Raw genomic sequence first — 26673 nt, forward strand, 5'->3', positions numbered from 1 at the left:
TGCAGAGGGTCGTAGTCAACTGCTTTATACGTCGGCAGAAGCCATGTTCATGTCGGATAGCTAAACTGGTATCGATTGTCTTGTCTAGGGAAATGGCAACGTTATAAATGTTAAGCCCATTATCAACAAAATTGTTATGTTGTGTAATACAGTGTTTTTAGTGAAGAGTGCCATTACATTAGATAAATTTGGTGTTAAATATTATTATTTAAATAGCTAGTTTTTATTTTTAACGGAGAGTTACCATTATACTAGACAAAATTGCCATCTATGTGTCGCAGTCTGTGGAATCACAAATGGCTCCGACGGGAGATCAGCGTTGGCCAACAGGCCAGCACCATGCTGATGCCATTCGTGTTTTTTTTTATCAATTCTATCTTCTAAAGACAAAGAAGGGCCGACTTAAAAGAAAATTACGAGTACTAGCTATACAAATCACTATTTCCCATTTCTGTCTTAATATTACGCCACAAAACTCCTATAAATTCACCCCTTAACCTAGAATTTTCCACTCTGGAACCATAAACATTGCCGAAGTCCCGGCTGATATGGAAACATATACGTGTGCCTAGGTATTATTTGGCTATATACCAAACAGATCGGCAAGCACTTAGCTCACCCGTAATGTGCTTTAAATCTGCGCTCAAAGCCAGTGAATAATGCAAAGTGTAGGAATCACAATTAACGTTTTTATAATTGTAAGAGCGCTTAAATTTTAAGAGCGCTTTCGCTGTTCAACTAAATTGGTTTTTAATTTAATCGTATGGCGTATATACATAAACATACCTAGCTAAATAAAATAATTATAAATCCACATTCAAGGTTCCTAAATTGTTTTAGTTTGGTTTTAGTAAATAGTTTTATTTTTACGCTCACTTCCTTAAACCGGTATGGGTGACACGCTACAACCGACCTTTTATTTACGACACACCGCTAAAACTGTCGTAAAAATCGTTTTAATATACTACCCTCCGCAACAAAGCTTTTGATGCATGCTCTTGTTCAGGAAAAGATTCCCGCAAACGATAAACCTCCTAGTTTACATTCAAGCAACGTTTTCTAGTTTAAAACTTGTGATTCAAACGTAGGTTACTAAACTATCAATAATGGATGTGGTTTGCAGTTTTACAAAGTCAAAAGTCAAAGTCAAAGTGTTTTTATTTGTGAGTATATGTCAAACTGATTACAGTGGCAGTAAATAAATATTTGTAGCACTATACCCTGCCTGATGGCGTACAAAAACTTGAATTATTTCCTTACATACTAACATGCGAAATAAATTTACATATCTATATATATATATATATACCTAGTCATTATTAATATTAAAGTCATATCAAATCAGAACCATTAAAATTATACAGCAAAAATTCAGAAATAGTGTAAAAACAATTATCAATTAAAAATGTCAGTAGTTTGTGCTTAAACTGATTTATGGGTAACATTCTGAATGGGACAGGCAATTTGTTATAAATCTTACTAGCTAAGCAGAACACACTTTTGCGCATTAGTGCAGTTTTTGCGGAAACAGGAAAGAGATTCTGAGGATACCTGGAATCTCTAGCAAATACCTCAGAGACCGTCCTGAATAGTGTTGGGTTTGTTTTGATGTACATCGCAATCTCAAAAATGTAGAGGCACGGCAAAGTAAGAATTTTCAGTTCTTTAAAATGTGGCACACAGCTATCTGTTAGGTGAAGCCCTCGAATCGCTTTCACGCATTTCTTCTGTGCCATAAAGACGGCTTCCCTGTTAACTGAGTTACCCCAATAAATGATTCCATAGCGTAAGGTAGAGCCAACGAAACTGTGATAAGCCATCATCATAGCCTCTGTACTGACTTGCTTGGAAAGGTTGTACAAAGCGAAAGCATATTTATTTAATTTTTTACAAACGGTCTCAGTATGAGCTGTCCAATTTAAATGATTGTCAATCTGGACTCCTAAAAAACTTGTGTTGCTTACTGATTCTATAACTGTTCCTTCATAATTGCAATCAATGGGTCTCATTACTTTTCTCTGATAGAAATGCATTATTTTTGTTTTATTTAGATTTATTGTTCTTGAGCCATTCAATTATAGTATGTAAAGTGTAATTAATTTCATATTCATAGTCTCTATCATCTTTGCAATCAATTACTACTGTGCTGTCGTCGGCGTAGAGTACCATTGGGTACTTAATGTGTCGAGGAAGGTCATTAATATACAGCAAGAATAAAAGCGGACCTAGCACGCTTCCCTGCGGCACTCCATACACTAAATCTCGTTTATCAGACCTGTAACAGACCTGTCTTTGTGATTTAAGACATATCTGTGACAGTTCAGTGTACTGCTCTCTACCACTTAAGTACGATTTCATGAGATTCAATACATTGCCACGAATGCCATAGGCACTGAGCTTCTTGAGTAGGATTGAATGATCGACGTAGTCGAATGCCTTCGTCATGTCCATATATATAGCACATACTTGCTCTCCTTCATCCATTTTTACTACAATGGGATGTAATAAATGAAATATGGCCATATTAATGGTTTTTTGCTTGCGGAAGCCTTTTTGCTCTGATGCAAACAGATTATGTTTTTCTAGAAAACCGTATATTGCTTCATAAATAACTTTCTCAAAGATTTTAGAGAAGACTGTGGCAAGGGCAATAGGTCTATAGTTCGCTAGGTTCTTTTTATCGCCCTTTTTGTGGAGGGGCTTTACAATTGTTATCTTAAGTTTATCAGGATAGATTCCTTGAGAAATACTTATATTTAATATGTGACTTAATGGATATGCAATAATATGTGATACATGTTTAACTACTTTGGTGCAAATTTCATCGTAACCTACACTATTCGTATTCTTCAGTGTAGATATAATTTTCATTTACGCTATGTGGAGTCGTTGGTCTAACATATACGGATTGGGGACAATTAATATTTATGTTCTGATAATCTGTGCTTTGGCTACTACACTGTATTTGTTCGACAAAATAATCATTAAATGCATTGGCTATTTTCATAGGTTCAGTAACAAGCATATCATCCTTTATTACCTTAGATATCGGCTCTTTTGGAAAATTTTGTTTCATTTTATTAATGACTTGCCATGTTGCCTTACATTTATTTGTAGCTTGTCCTATAAAATGATTGTTTTGAGAACGCTGTGTAAGTGTTATAATTTTTCTTAATCTATTACTATATGCCTTCAAAGCTGCTCTGTTTACAGTTGTAGGATTGCGTCTATACTCCCATAACATTTCCCGTTTCTTTCTACTACAAATGTTAATACCGCGTGTAATCCATTTAGGTTTCTGGTATACATTAATCTTAATTGTTTTATGAGGAAAACATAGTTTATAAAAACATAAAAATGCATCAACAAAAGCGTTATAGGCTAAATTAGGGTCTGTATTGTTCATTGTCTCAGAAAAAGATAGGCTCTCGAGGCATTTACCAAAGCGCATCAGATTCTCCTTACTGTAGTCACGTTGTTTTAGCTTCCATTTAGTTATAGTACAGGTTTTTTTTACAGGACATTTTAATACCTGTGCTGTGTGGTCAGATAGTCCGAGCTCCATGACTTTACCCTTACACCCTTTAATGTTATGACCAAAGTTATCTATACATGTTTGACTACATAATCTGGTAGGTTCTCGTATTTCTAAGTGCAGGTTATGACTTAAAAGCAGGGACAGGAACCGGTTACCTTAACCGGGGTTTTTCATAGGGTTATTTTAGAGGTGTTTATAAAAACCCCTACCCAGTTACCTCATTATGAGGTTTTTGACCAGTTCAAACGATTGTAATCTTTACGCACACTTAAATTCAACTTATTATTGAATAACCGAGGTTGGCATGGGCGGTCTATGAAGCCTCCAGCACAAACAAGTTTTTTTGCCTTTCCTTTGTTTATCTTTATACCTACTTGTGTGGTGTGTTCTTATTATAAATTCTCTTTATTTATTTTCCGTCTTAAGTTAGGGTTTTTATAATATGAATATAAAAGTAAAATATAAAAACACTTACAAAACGATAAAAAAAAACATATAAGCACATTATAAAAAACCTAACCTAGGGTACCGCCAGCAGCGGGGCAAGGCCCAAGCTACCGGTGGTCAGGGCTGCAGAGAGAGGAACCGGCGGACTATCCGCGCCGTGTCCAAGATCACCGCCTTCTGCATCTGACCCTTGATCCAACCACCTAGCGAGAGTCTCTCAAGATGTTGGTCGAGACTCTTCGCTATTAGACCGTTCACTGAAACGACTATCGGGACAATGATCGTCAAATCAACATCCCACATGGCGGTTATCTCGTGAGCCAAGTCTAGGTACTTACTGGACTTGTCCTTCTCGGCCTTCACGAGATTCTCATCATGGGGGATGGTGATGTCAACGAGCACGGCCCGACGTTGCGATCGATCTATTATCACAATGTCAGGCTTATTGGCTACAATAGTCCTGTCTGTGATGATAGATCGATCCCAATAGAGCGTGGCATGACCATTCTCGAGAACAGGCGCAGGTAAGTACTTGTAGTACGGTACTTCGCGGTCCACAAGGCCATATAGAAGAGCAAGTTGCTGGTGAATAATTCTGGCTACGAGATTATGTCTGTGCAAGTACTCGCCGTTAGCAAGATGAGAACAACCGGAAATGATATGCCTGAGTGACTCTCCGGGACGGCGGCATGCCCGACAAATGTCGACCGTACCGTCCTTCAGGATATATTTCCGATAGTTGTTCGTCATCATCACTTCGTCCGCAATTGCACAGGCAAAACCCTCGGTTTCTCCGAAGAGGTCCCCGAATCGTAACCAGTTCACCGACGCGAGCAGGTCCACATCGGGTCCCGTGAGGGCCTTGTAGAACCGCCCGTGTAGCACCTTACTCTCCCATGCCGCCTTGCGATCCGCAGTACTTAGTACCACAGGTTTGCGCCAGTTCTCGTTTGCCAAGGAGAGCGGCGTGAGGTTCCTGTCTACTGCCACCACATCACGATGCATCCCACACTCGTTGTTAAGGAAATAATTCCTGAGATTGTACACCTCGCGGTTGTGGAGATCCTTGGCGTTTAGGAAGCCTCGGCCTCCACACTTCCGTGGGATGTACAATCTCATAACTGACGAGCGTGGGTGTAGCATGCGATGTGTGGTGAGCAGTGACCGGACCCTCCGATCCAGGGCGTCCAGCTCGGTCTGAGTCCACCTTAGTATGCCAAAGGAGTATGTGAGTAGGGGCATTACCCAGGCGTTGAAGGCGCGCACTTTGTTGCCTCCTGACAAAAGACTGTTAAGGACTTTTGTGAGCCGACTGAAAAAGCGCTCCTTCACCGACCGTCTAATACCCTCGTCCTCAATACCCAACGACTGTGACATACCAAGGTATTTATAGGTTTCTGATTCAGAGATAGATCTGAAAGACATTGTCTCAGAGAGTTGTAAATTTGTTGAATTTACAACCTTCCCCCGCTGTACATGCATAACCGCACATTTATCGACACCAAACTCCATGTGGATGGCACTACTGAAGACTTCCGTGGTTTTCAGTAGCTCCAACAAGTCTTGGCTATTTGGTGCAAATAATTTGAGGTCATCCATGTACAGAAGGTGAGAAATGACTACACCCTCTCTCCGAAGCCGGCAACCTAGTCCCAAATCCTTCAGCAGGGTGCTGAGGGGATTCAAAGCTAGGCAGAACCACAGGGGACTCAGACTGTCGCCCTGAAAGATTCCTCGCTTAATCCTTATAAAATCCTGCGGGCCAGCGCGGTCATCTCCGCCTCCTGGTTGACGAAGGACTGTGGTCCACTGTCTCATACACGCGCTTAGGAAGGCTCTCAAAGCTGCATCAACTTTATACAGCTCTAAGACCCTCCCCAACCATGAATGAGGCACCGAATCATAGGCCTTCTTGTAGTCAATCCAAGCGGCTGAGAGGGCCCCCTTGTTCCGCCGGATTTGTTGGCAAATGGTCATGTCTATGAGGAGGAGCTCTTTAGTACCACGGGACCCAACCCGACATCCATTTTGAGCGGAAGCCAGAATATTGTTTGCGATAATGTGCGCGTTGATTTTTGCTCTCAAAATGGATGTAAGGAGCTTGTAGAGTGTAGGCAAGCATGTAATGGGTCTGTAGTTCTTCGCTTCCGTGGTACTACCGGACTTATAGAGCAGAAAGGTGACACCAGTTGTTAAGGAAGGTGGGAGAGAACCAAGCTCGAGGGCTTGTTGAAATTGTGCTGCCAAGCGCGAGTGCGAGCATCGGAACCACTTTAGCCAGAAGTTGTGCAATCCATCCGGCCCAGGACTTTTCCAGTTCTGGGCCGTGCGGATGGCACAACTGACGTCATCGGGGCTGATGGTGACTGCCCCCATAGGTTCGATGGACTCGCACTCACGTTCGACAACACTCATCCAACTCCCCTCGGTGTGTCCGACAGGCACCGACCAGATGCTACGCCAGAAGTCGGTCATGGCAGTAACATCCGGCGGCTGCGTGTCGGGCGTACGAAGGTTGGTTTCCTCCCACTTTCGGTACACCTTCCTTTGGTCACTTTGAAAAAGGCGATTCTGCTGAAATCGATCCACACGCTCTCTGTAGCGGCGAATACGGTTTGCCCATGCATAGACTTTCTGCTTTAGAAAGTCGATGCGCTCTGTGACATTGGCCATGTAGTCGCGGGGCCTGATATCCGTCCCCGCGAACGCCTGGTTCACAAAGCGCATTACTCGGGGGCGATTGTTGCCCTCCCTGAAGCAGATCAGCTTTGCGATGAGAGTCCTAAACGAGCTGATACGTCGCTCGATCCGCACTTGCCATGCAGGGACACCTCCGGCGGTCCTAGGTGCACGTTCAGCGTCCGGGAACTTGACGCGAGCAACACGGCACGCCGCGATGGCTCCGCAGTACATGATCGAGTGCGTATCATCTAAATCTTTACTAGTCCGCAGATGTGGTTCTAGTAAAGCGTTTAGGGCTCCCATGAGCGCTAGATTGCGTCTATTCATAGGCAGACGTGGTAATCGGGGCCTAGAGTTGGTTGTGGCGCGATACTGCGTAATCGCCTCTTCCAAAGTCCTCCTCAGTTGCTCATTAGCAGTTGTACTCACATTCTGACTCGCGAAGTCCCCCTCGTCGGTACAGAAATCAACCCGTGGCGCCGCCGGTGCCAGGTCGGGTGCGGGCACCGGATCCGGCGACGTGGCGGGCAGATCCCGCACCGAGGTGGAGTCCGCGCGAGCAGAGAGAGCCTCCTGGCGAAGCCGATCAAGTGTCGCGTCATCCAAGCGCTTTAGCCGCTGAATGACGCGCACCTGATCCGATAATCGCTGCTCCGATACGGTGATGGTAGGTTCAAGAGCCTGAAACAGAGGCAGTATTCTCGAACGATAGGCGGATAGCTGTGTTCCCCCCTCTGTAGCCCCATAATAGGCGCGCATGACATTCTCGTTCATGTCTCGAGTCCATCTCATGCGTCGCACTATACCACCGGCAGCGGGAGCCGTGGGCGGGGCAGGATGTCCCGCAGGCCCCAAGCGTGCCGGCAGCGGTGGCCGCCCTCGTCGCGCAGGTGGTCGTGGCGGCGGCGGCGGCGGCCCGCCCTCGTCACTGGATCCGTCTGTGTCAGGCGCCGTTGCGAACTCGTCGCCTGACGACGATGTGGACGAGGAACTGGACGGGGCGGGCGGGGGTGGTGGTCGTGCGTTGTTGGTCGACTCCGCTGCACGTCTTTGACTCCTCGTAATCATTCTTTGCATACGTTATTACTGTTTTGCCGTAATGTTGTGTTGACCGTTTTGTCAAACAAATGTCAATGTAAGTGGTTTGTGTATGGGATTTGAGTCACACGTATTGTAGTCGATTTTTATGTTTCCACATAGCCAGGTCAAAGGTACATTAAATGGCAAAATACACAACAGTTTTAACAATAAAAACGTATAAAAATATAATTATAGCAAATAAAATTTACGAGACGTCTGTCATTGTCAGAGCGGGTTTTTTTTTTTTTTTTTTTTTTTTTTTTTTTTTTTTTTTTTATTATATTATATATTATTATATTATAACTAAAATAATTAAAATAAATAAATTAAATAAGTTTAATAAATTAAATAAATGAATTAAATTAAATAAATGAATTAAATTAAATAAATAAAATAAATTAAATAAATAAAATAAATAAAATAAATAAAATAAATAAAATAAATAAAATAAATAAAATAAATAAAATAAATAAAATAAATAAAATAAATAAAATAAATAAAATAAATAAAATAAATAAAATAAATAAAATAAATAAAATAAATAAAATAAATAAAATAAATAAAATAAATAAAATAAATAAAATAAATAAAATAAATAAAATAAATAAAATAAATAAAATAAATAAAATAAATAAAATAAATAAAATAAATAAAATAAATAAAATAAATAAAATAAATAAAATAAATAAAATAAATAAAATAAATAAAATAAATAAAATAAATAAAATAAATAAAATAAATAAAATAAATAAAATAAATAAAATAAATAAAATAAATAAAATAAATAAAATAAATAAAATAAATAAAATAAATAAAATAAATAAAATAAATAAAATAAATAAAATAAATAAAATAAATAAAATAAATAAAATAAATAAAATAAATAAAATAAATAAAATAAATAAAATAAATAAAATAAATAAAATAAATAAAATAAATAAAATAAATAAAATAAATAAAATAAATAAAATCAATAAAATGAATAAAATAAATAAAATAAATAAAATAAATAAAATAAATAAAATAAATAAAATAAATAAAATAAATAAAATAAATAAAATAAATAAAATAAATAAAATAAATAAAATAAATAAAATAAATAAAATAAATAAAATAAATAAAATAAATAAAATAAATAAAATAAATAAAATAAATAAAATAAATAAAATAAATAAAATAAATAAAATAAATAATATAAATAAAATAAATAAAATAAATAAAATAAATAAAATAAATAAAATAAATAAAATAAATAAAATAAATAAAATAAATAAAATTAATTAAACAAATATAACAAATATAACAAATTAAACTAATTAAATAAATGAAATAAATTAAATTAATTAATTAAATTAAATAAATTAAAAAAAAAATCAACAAATTCAATAAATTAAATCAATTAAATAAATAAAATAAATAAATTAAATAAATTTAATAAGTAAAATCAATAAAATCAACAAAATATAAATATTTAAAGTAAATAAAATAAAAAAATTTTTAGTATTTTTTTTAGTTCTGACGGCACATCACTAAAACTACTTTAATGTAGCAAACCAGTAAGCAACCGATAATAAAGGTTACCATAACTGAATGAAAACCTGTTAAAAACCCTTAACAAAAACCCTATCGCGATGGGGTTTTGAGATTAACTCGGTTAAAGGTTAGGGTTACCGTTTCAATAAGGTTACCATTACAATCAGGTAACAGTATGATAGGGTTACCGAATGATACGGTAACCGAATCGATTGGGTTACCGAATTGATAGGATTAAGCGTAAAGAGGGGTTTTCCGGTCCTTGCTTAAAAGTAGATATTCAAAATGAAGTGAATTATTATTTTTCTTTAAAATGTCTATATTAAAATCACCACACATTACAATTCTTTTGTGCTTATTATCAGTTATTATATGAAGGAGCATGTCAATTTTGTCAAAAAAGAGATTAATATTCGAATTTGGTGTTCGGTATACACATAAAATTATAATACTATGGCACAGTAACTCTATCGCACAGCATTCTATGGCACATTCAATACAGAAACTTTTTACAATATCTAATTCTCTATAAGTATGTTCTGATCTTACAAATATACAGGCTCCGCCTCTCCTTTTGTCTCGGGAGAAACACGCGACAAGTTTAAAATTAGGTAAGGTTACGAAATCTTCTGTACCGTCCAATAAGAAGTGTTCAGTGATACACAATACGTCAATAGGTCTGTTGTTACTGGAAAGCTCTTCTAGTTGTACCGAGAGTGCATCCGCCTTAGTTGACAATCCAGCTATGTTTTGGTGTAGGATGTTGATGTGGCTGTACGAAAAAAACCCGTCTCGTGTTCCCGCTTATCACTCAAATGATTTGGACTTTGGGCTTCTGGGACAGCTGCATTCTGGCTCATAGTAGTCGTACATGGTGAACGTTGATCCGTTGGAGTGCTTGGAGGTTTTACCGAAAAGTAGTCCAATATTGTCTTTTGTTTACCTTTTAATTCACTTTTAGTAGGTAATAGGGGTCCCACTTTTAGGTCTTCCGCATTAGTAGCGATGAATATACCTAGGTGGTATATAATATTCTTCATCCCACGGTTATTGAGACGCCCGGTTCTGCTTGAGAACATATCAAGGGTTAAATCAAGATTTGAATCAAAAGAGTAATGTTTCTCATGTAAATTTACCTCGCTGCGCAATAAATTGCTAAAAGTCTCAACTTTGTAGTTATATATGGGTCTCCCACAGATGTAAGTAGGGCATGCTATTATTATATTAGTGTTATCAATTAAAGTGACTGTTGCAGTAATAAATTTCACCAAGTCCTTATAATCTTCATTTTCCTGAATGTCATATTCATCTATAAAAATTATGCAATAATCACTATGTGTAAAAGTCGATAATTTGTTATTTAAATGATGCAGGTTATTTCTTATTCCGCCATTTGGGGATATAAAATGACAAAATTTAAAGTCTCTGAATAATATGTTGTCTTCTATGATACTAGTGATGCTATTTTTGTTGTTGCTGCTCAATATTGCTAATTGATTTTGAACAGGTGTACTCTTGACACAAGTTCCAGGATCTATGTAATGGTTAATATGGTTATTTACTTTTTCATGCTCTTGATTACAATCATTTTCGCTGGCATCTAGACTCAAGTTAATTTTAGTTGATCTCAAACTTTTTTTCCTTTTTTTTCCAGAACTTAGGGTACTATTTGACTGACAGATGTGTGTAAGTGTGTTGATTTTTTTAGTACACTCATCAATATTCGTTTTTAAGGTATTATTTTCTAGCAATAAATATTCAATCTCTTGGTTCGCACTCAAAAGTTTTACTTGTAAGTCCTCAACTTTCTTTTTCATGATTTCTAATTGCTCACAGTCACTCTTGTTGAAATCTGGGCAACTTTTATGATGAGATTGATTATAAAGTATTGACTCCGATGGCTGAGATAAATCTGAGCTATCAAGGTCCTCGGGATCAGACAGCGAGGTGAAAGAATTGTGAGTAGGTATATTCACTGTAGTTTTAACTTGGTCGATTGGTTCTGATTCTGACAATGCGTTTGACGTACAAGGTACCGGCGACGCATTTTTGATAATTTTAGTCTTTACAGTGACGTTTTTCGCATCAGTACTTTTTACTAGTGGAACAGATATCTTACTACAAAAGTCATATTCTACTGCATTTTCCAACTAAAAGCCTCGCTTCTGCACTAAGCATACAAATAGCTGAAACGTGTGACATTTTACCGTGTCGCCATTGCACTGCAAAAGTCGCAAAGCCATTTGCACCCGACGACACCTTAGTACGTAGGTAAGTGTTCATAAGAGTAGATTTATACAGTCTACCTATTTAAAAAAATCTATCTCTTGCGGCAGCAATTAAAAAATGCCATGAGGGATCAAGTCACTCTTTTTTAAGTACATTGTGTAACGAGGGGGGTAAGTGAAATCTAGCCCAGAGCAGTTAGATCGAGGTAATAACGTCGAAAGTAAAAATGTGCCGACTTTCCGAGATAGGTACGTATGTTATCTACTAGTATAACGTGAACTCACCAAAAATACGTTCGTTTAAAAGGTTCCAGAAATAAAATTGTTTCCGTGAGAATTCGAGCGGAACACGCTTACCCATATCCACTTAGAGGGGTGCGCCTTACGCTTTTCATTTTGGCAAAGATTAAATGTAGCGCCTGCCTTAACGAGATCAAGCCCAACCTACGCAGAACATGGCTAGCGATCTATTTTAGGTTACCAGTTACCACCAATAATTTTACAACAGTCCATGGAAACTTCGTTCAAAGCTGTGTTACGTAGAGCTTTATTATATTTGTGTCATAGTCCACGAGCTTAATTAATAACTATGGAACCTTTCTTGCTACCCAGACAATGAAAGGGAGGTGGCGTGAAAGATTTCAATTTAAATTTACCCTTTAGCTCCGTGCGTGATAAAGTACGGGGTGCTTTATTTCGTCGCGAATCCGTTTTGATCCCACGCTGAGATTTCACCGCAATTTTATAATCCGGAGCTACGTGATTCGTTTTAACTGCCAAGGAGCAATTTGCCTCGCAAACCCGCCAAATTGCATTATACCCTCGTAAATGTATTTACGTGTACCTACGTGGCAGTTGCCACCAAATCCCGGGTAATTTAAATAGATTTTCATAATTAAATCATTCAACACCTTATTTAAACGAGTGTCATGCATGAAACGAATTATATCTTCATTGTCTCCATTTAATGAGTAGGTAAACAGGAAAGAGTCATTAACGGGTATCTTAGCGAGAAAATATTTGATTGTGTGAGTAAATCAGTTAATTACCTCCCTTATCGTTAAGTTTCTTGTCACGTTCTACAAATGTCTGTAGGTTGGTAAAAGTTAATTTCATTCAAATTATGATCAGCTGTTACCTCGAGCGGAGCGTTCCATGTGTTGATTTCCCCGTTTGGCTTTCACTGTATAAATTTTGTTTCATGTTAGAGCAAGTCCATGTGCGCGAACCTGTGATTTTGCAATTTACACTTATTAGTGAAATGAAAACTTTTTATAGACATTTTCACACACTTTGCTCTTAAGTTATGACTCTTAAGTTAAGTGTTTGAAAACTAATTGCCGATTAAGCAATCCGTTTGCAAATTATTGTTAGGATCGTGACCCATATTTTGTTATCGATTTAATCATGAAAAGTATATGTAACTAAGTAACTATCAACTTCATAAATAAAACTTATCTACAAGATTTGTATTTCTAAAAGTATCAAATGTAAATGTAACATGTTAAGTAAAGGCCTCACCTCGATACAAAACGAAACTCTCAAGTCTGCCGAACGGAGAGGGGTGCTTGGAGCAGCGCCTTGCGGTCGCGGTGCTGTTTGCCTCATCTGCATCACACTGTATTCTCATTTTCTCAACAGCAGTAAATGCTAATGCTGATTATAAATCTTAACAATGAGATTCTGCAATTTGTTTTAACTGACTTCAGAAAGATTAGATTTTTTTCGTTTTAAAGTGTACTTCATAGTTCTTATAGTTGGTGTCATTGTTATTAAGATTAGATGATAGGATCCTGGAAAAATCTATACAATTCCACATTTATACAATTTTACTGTAAACTTTGTAGGCCTTAAACAACGATAAGTCTAAAAGCAAAAATCATATTCTATTTATGATAGAAATGAAAAACTTCACTTATCTACACCATTACGCAATACCCAGTCGTAAGCGTTTCCTCACAAGAACTCGCCTTTACCAATAAAAGATTCATTTTTGATGTAATCAATATGTATATGTATGTGTAGTCTATACTATGCTAAACCTTAATACCTTCGGCAGTGAAACATTGTTGACAAGGCTAAGTTTGCCCGGCAACTTGCCCATGTTTGGGCAAATAACCCCATTGCGCCGGCGGCCACAGTCGCCTTGGATATTTGTCTTCCGGCGGAAACTCAAATTCCAACTTTAGCTAAATTTAAAGTAACTACCTATAGACCGGGAGATAGTGACACATTTTACTGGGTCATTTGTACCAGTATGGCGGTTCGTCAGGGGTCTAAGCATGTAATGAAGGAAAGAAAATGCTATGACCATAGCGCTGGTACCGGCGGCCCAATCGCGTGGGCGTTAGTCGAACGTGTCGGATAAAATACGAGTGTCGAACGATTTGTACCACAAAAATCCTCGTATTATTCGATAGTCCATAAAAAAGAAGTAGGCGGTAGCGTAATGCCATACTTCTCCGGTGTGACTTACAGCCCGCCATACTGAGGCGAACACGTTAATTTAAAAAAAACAATTCAACCATTTGTACCAAGCTAATTTTTGCACAGGTGATCATCGTCGAGCAGCCATTCATGGACATCACCATGCCATACTTTTCGGATGGTTCCAAATGCCCGCCATACCGCCGCAAGGGAGTTAATTTTTTTTTTATTGCTAAACGATTTGTACCATCTTGAATTTTTTTTTCAACACTTTCTGTGTGATCATAAATGGAAATCTCATAATGCCATACCTGTAGGAGGTGGCAAATGTGTACAATATTTTTTTTTTATTTCAAGTATGGTGCCCCTTTTTCCCCCTATTAGAAGTATGGCAAATATAATAATGGTCACATTGCATCATATAATTTCCAAAAATCCAAATGCCATACTGGTACAAATCGTCAAAAAATTGTTTTTTGTTTTAAGTCTTGGCTTAAGTCTCACAGTCGTCCGCCCCGTAGTTATAATCTGAAATATATTTTTTTAGGTACAATTGTATCCAAACAAACAGAATATGATGATGCCATGCTGTAAAAAAATATTTTACGTATACATAGTCGTATTTTTGAAACGTGTCGATTAAATAAGTTTTTCAAGTATGGCAGCACTTTATCCCCCTACTATAAGTATGGCAATTATAATAACGGTCACATTTTATCAAATACTCTCCAAAAATTTAAATGCAATACTGGTACAAATCGTTTAGCAAAAAAAAAAAAATTAACTTCCTTGCGGCGGTATGGCGGGCATTTGGAACCATCCGAAAAGTATGGCATGGTGATGTCCATGAATGGCTGCTCGACGATGATCACCTGTGCAAAAATTAGCTTGGTACAAATGGTTGAATTGTTTTTTTTTAATTAACGTGTTCGCCTCAGTATGGCGGGCTGTAAGTCACACCGGAGAAGTATGGCATTACGCTACCGCCTACTTCTTTTTTATGGACTATCGAATAATACGAGGATTTTTGTGGTACAAATCGTTCGACACTCGTATTTTATCCGACACGTTCGACTAACGCCCACGCGATTGGGCCGCCGGTACCAGCGCTATGGTCATAGCATTTTCTTTCCTTCATTACATGCTTAGACCCCTGACGAACCGCCATACTGGTACAAATGACCCAGTAAAATGTGTCACTATCTCCCGGTCTACTAGTGCCTCTGTTATCAACAGATAACCACTTCAACAGAAGTATAGATGTGCATAATTATTTTCCATCGTATTTTCTCGGAAACATTCGTATTTCGTCGGGTGACAAGCAAAAGTCACTAACTAACACCATTGAAATTATTGGACAATAAACCGTGTTACAAGTGTAATAAAGTGCATTGTTACTTTAATTTTTTGATAGTACTTACAGGCCTATTCGGATTTCGAGATAATCACAAGATCTTGAGACGATTTAGAGAACAACTAGATCTACATTAGATATCGACTAGATGTGACTTGGATATCTAAGTCATAACTTGTCGAAATCGTTCAAGAGGACCTCCAGAATTGCGGAAACGTCAAATTTGACATATCTATCTTACAAATATCTTTAAATTATCCATATCGTAACTTGTTGAAGTCTAGTAGAAATCTAATTCATTTTCCGAATCGAGCCGTTAGTGACTTTTGCTTGTCACCCGACGATTTATCATGCTACTTCAGTCAACCTCAGTACTTTTGTACCGATACTGACTGAAATAGCAAGACACGTTCGGAAAGTCCGCATATAAAGAGACAGAAACAGTATGTGTTCCGGTAGTAAGTAAGGTTGTTCGAACTACAGGTTTATTAAGAGGATAGTGGATGACCGCCGAATTTTAAAAGCTCCTAACTTATACAATAATTAAAAAATCGACAAAAATCTAACGAAAGGTCATAGGTACATCAAATTATGTAAAAATATTTTCGAAAATGTTAATATCCAAAGAGGAAAATGGAGACTACATTTGTATGAAAACTTTTAATTGAAAAGGCATACTCGCGGTAGTCCACTTTCGTCTTAAAGTGTTTAGTCAAGACGGCAACGTCTGATATACAGGACCTAACTAAAGTCCTGTTTTCGAGCAGAAAATATCGAGTATCATTATCATCATTGGCTGTTGACTAATATTTGATATTTGGACGAAGTTTAACTATAAATTTTTGACAGGTCCATAATTATTAATTCTTAGAGTGTTGATTACGAAGTTATGTAATTTAAGTTGGTATTTTCGCATACTCTTTCAAATCTGTATTGAAGCATTCACTCGCTTTTCACCGCTCAACTAAGTACTCAAAAAATCAAAACAAAGTTGGTCTCCAAGCTTCATAAGAGAACTCGGATAACTAATTCATCATCATTCGCGCCCTCCGGAACATCGTTAAGACTTCGATTTTATTGGCGTCATAAAAAGCAGTTAAATTAAAACTTAGTTACTTAGCAGCGTTTAAATTTGCCGAGCAAATTCAAACCATTGGAACGTCTCGGGAGAGCCGACTTCGCAAACAAAATAAACAAATACGGGAGTTTTGCGACGTTGTTCTTAATTAAAATCGGTGATACTACAATACTACGTATATTTGTTTGCGTTAGACAAGGGATATTTTAAAGATTTCCGTAAACACTAGTTTTTTCTACAGTGTTTTGGTTAAAATTCTCTCGTGGAATTTAACTATTTAGTGGCGTTATGCATAAACGCGTCTTGATCTGTCCTTTGGACGTGTTTGCAAGAATGAGATAACACATAAAAATTAACTACTTGAGATTTTTACAGTTTTATAAATAAAGGGACAGGCAGTCAACGAGTGCAGGACAACATTCGAAATATGTTTTAAATATGTTTTATTCGTCCAAATTTAAAATAAAAAATCCAATTCCAAATTTCATGTGTCTCAAATGTTACTTTTACATTACCTACTACCATACTAACATCTCATTCCATAAAGTATTCAACTGGACGTAATTCTCAGTTCTGTTATCTATTAGAATACACCATAAAGTTTCATGTCCCACCATTGCCGAGAGGAAATCTTTTAGAATGCAAATGTCTCGCTCATTTCAGCTCCTTTCAAAACTATTTCTAAAAGACTTGGTACCTAACTCGGCATACATAAGCGTGCCCGCTTGCAGTCCTTTCTTTCCCACGAGTTATACATGAGTATGATATGCAGATGGTGTTCTATGTGCATTTAAATAATCAGTGTTTTAACTGTAATAAGTAACAGTAAATTATTTAATGTACAAATTCTACATGGCATTAAAGCTCTCCAAGGGGCCTCTACGTGTTGGATTGGATCTACATCCCTACACAAGCCTATCAAAAGACCGGGATTTTTAGGCCTGTGAAATCCAAAACGATACAAAAACAAATTTGGTACATTACAACACTCAAATAGATTGCACTTTGTTTTTTGAAGTTTGACTCAGTCATGCAGAGATTTTTTTTGTGTCGTTAGAAAAAATCAAAGCATAGTTGTTGTTAGTAATCACAAATGTTGCATGTGTCTCTTGTAAAAGAAATTACCAATAAACCTAATGTTTAGGTATGTTGTACTTAAAATTTGTAAAGTACTATATTTGCGACGTCTGTCATTTCAAAGACCGTTGTCTCTGTTCTTATGTTCTATGAACGAAGGTTTATAATTAATTATAACGTGTACGAGTATACAATATTCTTAGTGAAGGAAACCGATACGTTTAGCATAATTTTGTTCCGGGCCACTTCGGCAAACTTTCCATATTTGCTCACTTCATTGTAAATTTACACGTGTAGGTATCACATTTTGAAGGAACTCAGCAGAATATACAGTTTATATCCATCTTCCAATGAGTTATTGTCACACTTGGATTATTCAGTTCTTGTTTTCATTTCCTTTACTTGTTTGAAAATTTCGTTTTGGATTTACTTTAAGAAAGGATTGTTTAAGTATGGACTAGATTAGTGTTTATACCTTCAATCGGCCCATTTGAAGAATTGAAGAGGACTTGGGTTTCTTGAATAGGTATAATGTTATATTTAAGTTACCATTGTTGTCATAAGTAACCTGATAAATCATTAAAATTAGCCGTCCTCGCTCTTAAGAATTGCTTATGCGTGAAATGTCGTACACGAGCGTGTATTTTAAACAGCAGTACAGTAATTGTTAACTTCTTCGATGAGTAGCGATTTCTTTTCGTTCCAGCGGTCAAAAGCATCTGGTGCCGTGTACCTGACAAATAGAAAAAAAAATATCCTCGTGTACGGATTTTCTTGTAAAGGGATTTTGCCGTATCGACCGTAACTCTTAAGTATACTTAGTTACTCTGTGTTGAAAAAATGGATCTCGCCAAGTATTTTGCACTGCAATCGTTACGCAGAATACATTTGAAACAACATCAATTTTAATTTTTAACTAAATGTTATTCGATTTGTTCACATAAACCGCTACAGTAAAAACTGAGGTAAAGCCTGCCTCTGGCTATCACTCTACTAACAAGTGAGCTCCTTCGAGCAAAATATGTTTAACGATTCGAAGCAGGTAAAGTTGCGCTGCCGAGCTGTGGGTCGCAGATTAAGCGCTCGGATCGAAAGTACTTTATACCGAGTCCCACTTCGGAGTTCGGCATTTATCAACTATCGAGCCATGCATTGGTATTTTTCAGCGATCGAACGTAATACTGCTCTTGAAACATTACATATGTGCCCTTACTAAGTAACTTAATTAATCGCTATCGCTACTGTATAAACTGAAAGGGTTACAAAAACTCTATAATAAGAATAAGCATGATGGTTAAAAGCAGATTATTTTATAGGTAAGTAAAAAGTACTTAGCGTTGACTTCGTTCAACATCTTTAAGATAATTTTTACGTGCTAGCAAGATTTCGGTTAGTTCCCGATTCGGTGGATTCTTGTTTCGGCAAGATTCCTAATATAGGTATTCGGATTGTGAGGTCCTAAAATAAATCCGGCGAAACAGGTATCCGGGGAAACAAGAATCCGACGAATCGGGAACTAACCAAGATTTCGTATATCGCCACCACGAACCAATTTAGTATTTTTCTTGTAGACGACGAACGAACGAAACGCGTTCCTAAGAAAGTATTTTGACTAAGATAACATGTATATCTTCGGTCTATATCGGCAAAAAAAAGTGTCAATCAATTTCGATCTGATTGTATTCTATCATTTGTTTTCCAAGGTGGTTTCGCGAGCACCGCGAGCAGCTGACGCCGATCGAGCAGACGCCGCTATGGGCGCGCGCGCACTTGCAGGGTGGGTTGCTGAGCGTGCGCGGCGTGCGTCGCGAGGACGCCGGCCGGCTCGTGTGCTGGCTCAACAACACCGCCGGCGGCGAATCCGTACACTTCTCGGTCGCGGTCACAGGTACTGGGCAGCCGCTCTGGGCTGGTCGTGCGGCCATAGATTTAACTACACCTAACAAGTAATAACTAGCATTATTCAATCATAACAACATACAGTCGATGACTGCTGAACAAAGATCTCAGTGATTTTGTGGGATGGCCCGACACTGTGGGATGGCCGGCCATAGACGTGCGGTGCACTCATCTTACCCTGATATGTAGACCAGGTCTCCGTTCCTCTTTGTTTAATATCACCTTTGTTATATCAGGTTTATCATTCTGACACTGTTTATGAGCACAACATAGGTATTGTCAAAAGCTATGTATGGCTTTAGTCGTAATATTGCAAGCATGGGAGACGTCCCAAGTTTATTTAAGCTGCCCCGCAAATACTTTAGATATCATTATCAAGAACTGTCTTGGTCTACCTATTAGTTTACATTTACATAGATACTCGTAGGTATGTGTTACAAAAGGCAGAGTCGGTGCATAAATTAGCGACATACTGCAGTATACTCAATTCAAACTAAAAGTCGGTTGCCGTTTGCCGTAGGTAAGTATTTCAAAATCAAAATCAAATATTTATTGCGTTTCATGTGTACATTTGATGCTTATTTAAAAATAGCTTAAAGCTAAGTACAGTCTCAACATGAACCCTGAGAGGGTATAGCAACATTAAAAATATGAATAGACAATATCAACTAATTCAAATCTTAATAATAACAATAATTTTCACAATAATTATAGCGTGTTTCCCCGAAAAACAGTAGTTAAAAAAGTAGTTTGAATTTTAAAAAACATTTGCGATTTAAGTGAAAGGTGTTTTTTACTCGTATTACTTTCTACTAACCAAAGCGAGTAGAAATTGTCACGTAAAATCTAATCGGCGAAGTGATAAATGTCAGCGTTCAAGCTAAAACAAACATAAAAATTCAATTTTAAATTTACCATCCCATGTTTTATTCCCGTGCAAATGTGCATAGTAAGGGAATTCATTTCTCACATTGCAGAACCCATCTCCGTCCGAATAAAGCCAGAAGCGTTGCGAACAAAAATAAACTCAGATATCATTTTCGAGTGCAAAGTCTCCGGGCATCCAATCGAGAAGCAATACTGGGTGCACAACGCAAAAGCCGTCAAGCCTAATGAGAGAATTCGGCTGTCGGATGACGGCCTTAGAATACATATCAAGGGTACGCAGAAGGAGGACCAGGGTGTCTACCAGTGCTTCGCTTCCAACAGCAGAGACCAAGCTTATGGCGTAGCTGAGTATTTAATAGACGGTGAGAAATTTACTAATAATTACTTTTTAGAGATATTAGACACTATCAGCCTATATAAATGTCGTACTCCGTAAAGTTTCAATTACCTACGCCGTTTGACTTTTATTTTGTGGAAAAATTGTGTCTTTAGTATCCCCCAAGTTTATTAATGCACATAAATTTGCAAAATGTGTGTAGAAAGGAACAAGTTTGCAGCGCTACGTTCCTAAATATTTTATTTGTTATGTATCTCATCGTTTAGGTATGTTAGATTTTGTAATAGAGGTTACAACTTTTGTATGCCTGTACAAAGGTACAGTTTTGCATTTTATGCTCACCTCTATATGTATAAAGTACCTACATATGTAATCAAATACTAGGTACTATAAACATAAATCATCAAACAAAAATTGCGGAATGCGCAACGCACTGACTGTATTTATTAGAAAATATATGGTCGATTCGATTTTGTACTGTTATTTATAAATGTTTTTTTACTTTAGATAGGAAAAAAACCCGTTTTTTTTTTACCCAAATTCAAATGGTTAAATTTGAAACTTTAGAACTGAAATATAAAACTGCGAACCCCGCTTTAAAACGTATCGCTAAGTAAATTCAAAGCGAACTAGAAAGAAACGAAATAGAGGTTCATTTTTCAGATCTGCTATTCACAAAGGAAACGTAAGAACTGCTTACCTCGACTCAACTTCGCAAGGAAGCTGTTTTACTTATCCAATTCAGAACGTCCCATACGACAAGATTTAAAAGCTCCTGTGAATAGTACGATAAGCAAAGAAATCGGTCGATTTTTCCAATTCATATGAACTTCCTGCTTTGGCATGAATGTCGCTTGGGACTGTTTATTCAGAATGTGTTCGTAGTATATTCTTGAGTGTGTTCTATTTTTGTAAAGGCTGGTATTTGCAGTGTCCGAGCGGCCGCGGGTCACCGCCAACCGCTCTCGGCGAGCCCCCTACGCCCGCAGCGCGCAGTCGCACGATGTCGACTGGAACTTCACAGGCACACGAGGTATTTTATTTTCAGTTTCAATATTTATTCAGACGTTCGACGAGAACGATAACATTCGATATATTTTTAAGCCTGAAATATGGAGCAGAATAATTAAGTGATAAATAAGTGAAATCGACTGTTTTATTGAACGTTGACTCGACAGTTGACGGCACATTATGTTAGGAAGCTTTAATTACCTTGAATAATGAACGCGTCGTTCTCGGTGCCAATCAGAACTTGTCAAATGCTTTATTTATATAAATTTATCAACAACAGCGACCAAACAGAGGCTTGCTTATTAAAGTAAAGCATTGTAGGGAAATGACATCTCGCTGATTGTCATTTTGTCTGTATTTTAGTATTTACCTAAAAATTTTTAATTAAATTTAAATTATTTCTAATGCTGAAAAAACGGACTAATGCTTAAAGCCGTTGCTGTTATTATGATAAGCTACAAAAAACATTAGAAAACTAAGGGATTCAGATCGAATGTCATTGGCGTGGGGGATCCCCTTAACCCCATACAAGTAGCTAGCTAGGTAGTAATTTTGGGTCAGATCTACATCCGAAAATAGCAAACAAAAGGTCCTCATAAAGTTTTCCACTTAAGCCTCGTGTCACAAGTTGATCCAACTACCTACGTAAACAATAGTCAAAGTTCTGCCAGTGACCTACGACCCACCGTGTTTTTGCCGTGCCAGTTATTTATGAACTTATCTTTGAAAAAAGAAAAACAAATTACAACTGTGATACAGTAAACAAAAACTATGCCCGCTCCGTTATATTTGAGCCGCCAAGTTTGCGGTCTAGAAGCCATTGTTGGACATCAATCTTCATCTTCTAAGACTAATATTATATAGATAGAATGAGTGATTTTTTTTTCTTTCTTTTTAACAGCTGTTTCTGAACGCAACCATATTTGACCGAATGGTTTTTGTAGCCGAGATAATCGAGAGCAACTTACATAAATCCAGCAGCACCTTGGCGTACCACGTGGGGGGCTATGTATGATGATTGGGAAATCCTCTGCTTTATCGACAGCTGCATATATCCATAAGGGGCACTGGGTCACTAATTAGTCTCTGGTTGATTTTCACTTAGATCGCAGCGACGGGAACCGAAATATGAATTATTTTAATCGGAGCGCGGATCGAACGCGGCCATAGAATTCTTTTATCCTCGCTAGGTGGCGCGGTTGTAGATCGCGCCGGAAGGGCTTTTGAGATAAATGCAGTTGCCAGTTCAAATATCTAGCTACTACACGAAAATATATTCTTTCCTAATTGTGTTGCTTTGTATGTAAGAAAAATACCTATTTAAATATGCATAGAAAGTAATTAATACTAATCTGTTCCTCTACGGAACATGCCGCTCACCTTAAAAGCACGTAGTGTCTTTTAAAAGAACATGCGAAAGTTCAACAAGATAAAGAAACTTATACCTAACTTAAATGCTAACATTAAAAGTCGTAACGATTGTAGAAATTATTCTAAGGGTAAGGGACAGACCTTAACTACGGGTCGTTTGAACAATGTGTTCCCACTTTTTAAAGTTACGACGCGAATAACGTGATCAGTGCCCGGATGGACAGCATGAACGCGCGCGAGTTTCCACTGTAACGGCGGCAAGTGGTCATCGCATACCACAACAACAGTGCCTTCACGGATGGCGGGACCGCGATCTTGAAGCCACTTTGTACTCTGCTGCAGTTGATGGAGATATTCACGACTCCATCTACGCCAGAAATGCTGGACAGCTTGTTGTACCCAGCGCCAGCGCGTAAGACGACTAGGGTTTTCGTCGATCAAAGAAACGTCCGGTAGGGCCGTTAAGGGCTCGCCGATTAAGAAATGAGCCGGTGTAAGAGGTAACGGATCGGAAGAGTCTGAACTTAACACGCAGAGAGGACGACTGTTAAGTACCGCTTCGATTTGACAGGTCAGCGTGTGCATAGAATCATATGTTTGCGTCTGTGTACCTATTACGCGATATAAATGGGTTTTGAAACTCTTAACAGCCGCTTCGAATAGTCCACCGAAATGGCTAGCATACGGTGGCTGAAAATGCCAAGTTAATCCTTGTTTTAAAGTTTGTTGGTTGAGAGCGCTCATGACCGAATCGTTACGTAAGAACGCGTATAATTCTTTAAGGTAATTATTACAACCAACAAAGTTACGTCCGCAATCGGTATATATATCTGTACAATATCCTCGGCGGGACGTGAAACGTCGCAACGCAGCTAAAAAACCTTCTGTGGAAAGTTCGGAAACTAATTCAAGATGTACAGCCTTAACGCTCATACATACGAAAACCGCAACATAACATTTTATTATTTTTGCATTACGAACTTTATTAGCGCGAACGTAAAATGGCCCGCAAAAATCGCACGAAGTTTTACTAAATACGCGCGCGGGGCGCAAGCGGACCGAGGGAAGCATGCCCATGCGAGGTTGCACGCGGGTAGGGCGTGCGCGGAAACATGGAATACAACGATGCACGCGTAGACGCACAATATCGCGACCTGAAATAATCCAATATCGCTGTAAGAGCGAGTTTTGCACGCACTGCGGACCGGCATGCAATTCGTGTATATGAGTATCGTCAATAATAAGATTTGTAAGAGGATGTCTTTTAGGTAAAATTAATTGATGTTTTGATTCATAAGGTAAAAATGATTTATGAATACGTCCGCCGACGCGTAATAATCCCTCACTATCTAGAATAGGCGCGAGACGCCGCAAACGTAAGGAAGGGGATTTATTTGACGAGATATTTTTTATGTCGTCTTCGAACACTTGTTGTTGCGTAATCAATATAAGTCGCTTTAATGCAAAGTGGTACTCTGGTACGGTGATGTACTCAGGGAGCGTTTGTTTATGTTTTCTACATTTGTGGTAAAAACGAAATATTAATGCCGTGACGCGAACTAATTTACCTAGCGACGAAAATCGCGTAATAAGAGTATCATCGTCCGGGATAGTAGGCAATGTGGAAACACATGCGCAATTAATATTTGTTGATTCAATTTTATTACGTTTTTCTTCCGTTGTGTTTACTACCGGTTTTTGTATAGGCCAGGAGTCGTGACTTTGTTGGAGCCATGTAGGACCATGGAACCACAAGTCATTTTGTACGAGCGCGGCGGGCAGCAGACCGCGCGACGCCGGGTCAGCGCTGTTGTCAGCTGACGGGACGTGACGCCAGCAGCTCGCCGGGACACGGGACAAAATCTCACTGGTGCGGTTAGAGACAAACGTTTTCCATTCGTGCGGGGGTGACTTAAGCCACGCGAGCGCGACGGAACTATCTGACCACGCGTACACTTGATCGGGGCGAATGCGATCACCGTAAATGCGCATTACTCTTTCTATCAATTTTGACAGGATCACGCATCCCATTAATTCCATTTTCGGAATAGTAAGGCAAATCCGAAGTGGAGCTACGCGGGTTCGAGCTATGACTAAATAAGTTTGAACCTTACCGGTATTGTCCGTAAGACGTATATAAACACAGGAGGCATACGCAATTTGACTTGCGTCTGCAAATCCGTGAATTTCGATTGAATCGAAGTCGTCAGTATTAAAAATATGACGAGGAAATGAAATTTGAGATAAGAGCGGGAGCTCGCTAACAAAACTCGTCCATGAGTTAACTATATCGATAGGGGCTTCGGAGTCCCAAGGAACCTTTGCTAACCATAGCAATTGAATTAAATGTTTGGCAAACAATGTCACCGGAGATAATAACCCGAGTGGGTCGTAAATTTTTGCAATTTCCGAGAGAATAGCCCGCTTCGTACAGGCCCGAGAAGTACTTTGTACTTTGAAACTAAATGAGTCTGATCCCGGATTCCATTGAAGTCCAAGGACTTTGACCCCTTTGTCATTTTCCATTTCGGCAAAATGAACATTTTCGCGCCGCTCACCATGAGAATCTGGGGATCGCGTAACAGCGAGAATAGCTGGCGAGTTACTTTGCCATTTACGTAATTCGAACCCGGCCGTGGCACAAATACCTATCAGCTCCTGCTGCAGAGCGAGAGCCTCGGCTGTGGTATCTGCACCGGTTACCACATCGTCAACAAAGACGTCATTGAGTAAGACTGGGGAGGCGCGCGGGAAACGCTCACCTTCGTCGTGAGCTAGCTGTTTAATTGTGCGCAAGGCGAGATAAGGGGAACTACTTATACCGAAGGTAACGGTACGAAGCCTATAATCGCGCAGAGGCTCCTCGGGCGATTGGCGCCAAAGGATGCGCTGAAAATCCCTATCACTTTCACGCACAAGAATATTGCGATACATCTGTTTGATGTCGGAACAAAATGCAATGTTATGCACTCTGAATTTTAGAAGAACGTCAACAATGTCTAAGTGTAACTTAGGACCTGTTAACAAAGTGTCATTTAACGCGTGTCCACTTGTCGTGCGACACCCAGCGTCGTAAACTACGCGTGTGCGTGTAGTTTCGGAAATTTTTGACACACAATGGTGGGGTAGGTAATAACTCGCGCCAGCGGGGGGGTTATCGTCCGCGAGCTCCATGTGGTTGAGATCCACGTACTCCTGGAGGCAAGCGTGATAATCCGCCTTCAACTGGGGGTTACGTTCTAGACGGTATTCCAATTTATGGAATCGTGCTAGGGCAATTTGCCGAGACTCGCCGAGCGGCGGTGCATCGGGCTTGAATGGCAGAGCGACCACGTATCGCCCTGTTTCATCACGCGTATGCGTCTTTTGAAAAAGGGATTCGCATAGCTTTTCTTCGGGAGTGTAACTCCGCAACTCTGGTACTGACTCCAGCTCCCAAAACTTCTGAAGATTGTCGTTGTCAAACGACGTAAAGCAAGTATGGCGTGGAGTCGAAACATTGGAAGTAAAGTTCACTTTACCTCCTAGCAAATAACCAAACACACTATTAATTGCGGTGGGCGTGCCAGGTTTACCTCTGACAATGCCATCGCGAACAATATCCATGAAAATGTCCTCGCCGAGTATCATGTCGACCGGCTGAGGTTTGTGAAATTCAGGGTCGGCTAAAGCGAGTCCCTGCAAATGAGGCCAATCAGCGAGAGGTGCTAGTGGTACACTAGG

General features: G+C 38.8%; 1 protein-coding gene across 1 annotated transcript in view; it reads left to right on the forward strand.

Annotated features, from left to right (window-relative positions):
- Positions 1-26673, forward strand: part of LOC134798209 (cell adhesion molecule Dscam2) — a 249341-nt gene that overhangs the window by 170371 nt on the left and 52297 nt on the right. The window contains exons 8-10 of the mRNA XM_063770574.1: positions 19148-19332; positions 20321-20593; positions 21500-21601. Coding sequence (XP_063626644.1) covers positions 19148-19332; positions 20321-20593; positions 21500-21601 — 560 coding nt within the window. The remainder of the gene's footprint in view (positions 1-19147; positions 19333-20320; positions 20594-21499; positions 21602-26673) is intronic.

The sequence above is a fragment of the Cydia splendana genome, chromosome 16 (genome assembly GCF_910591565.1).
Source record: "Cydia splendana chromosome 16, ilCydSple1.2, whole genome shotgun sequence".
Lineage (NCBI taxonomy): Eukaryota > Metazoa > Arthropoda > Insecta > Lepidoptera > Tortricidae > Cydia > Cydia splendana.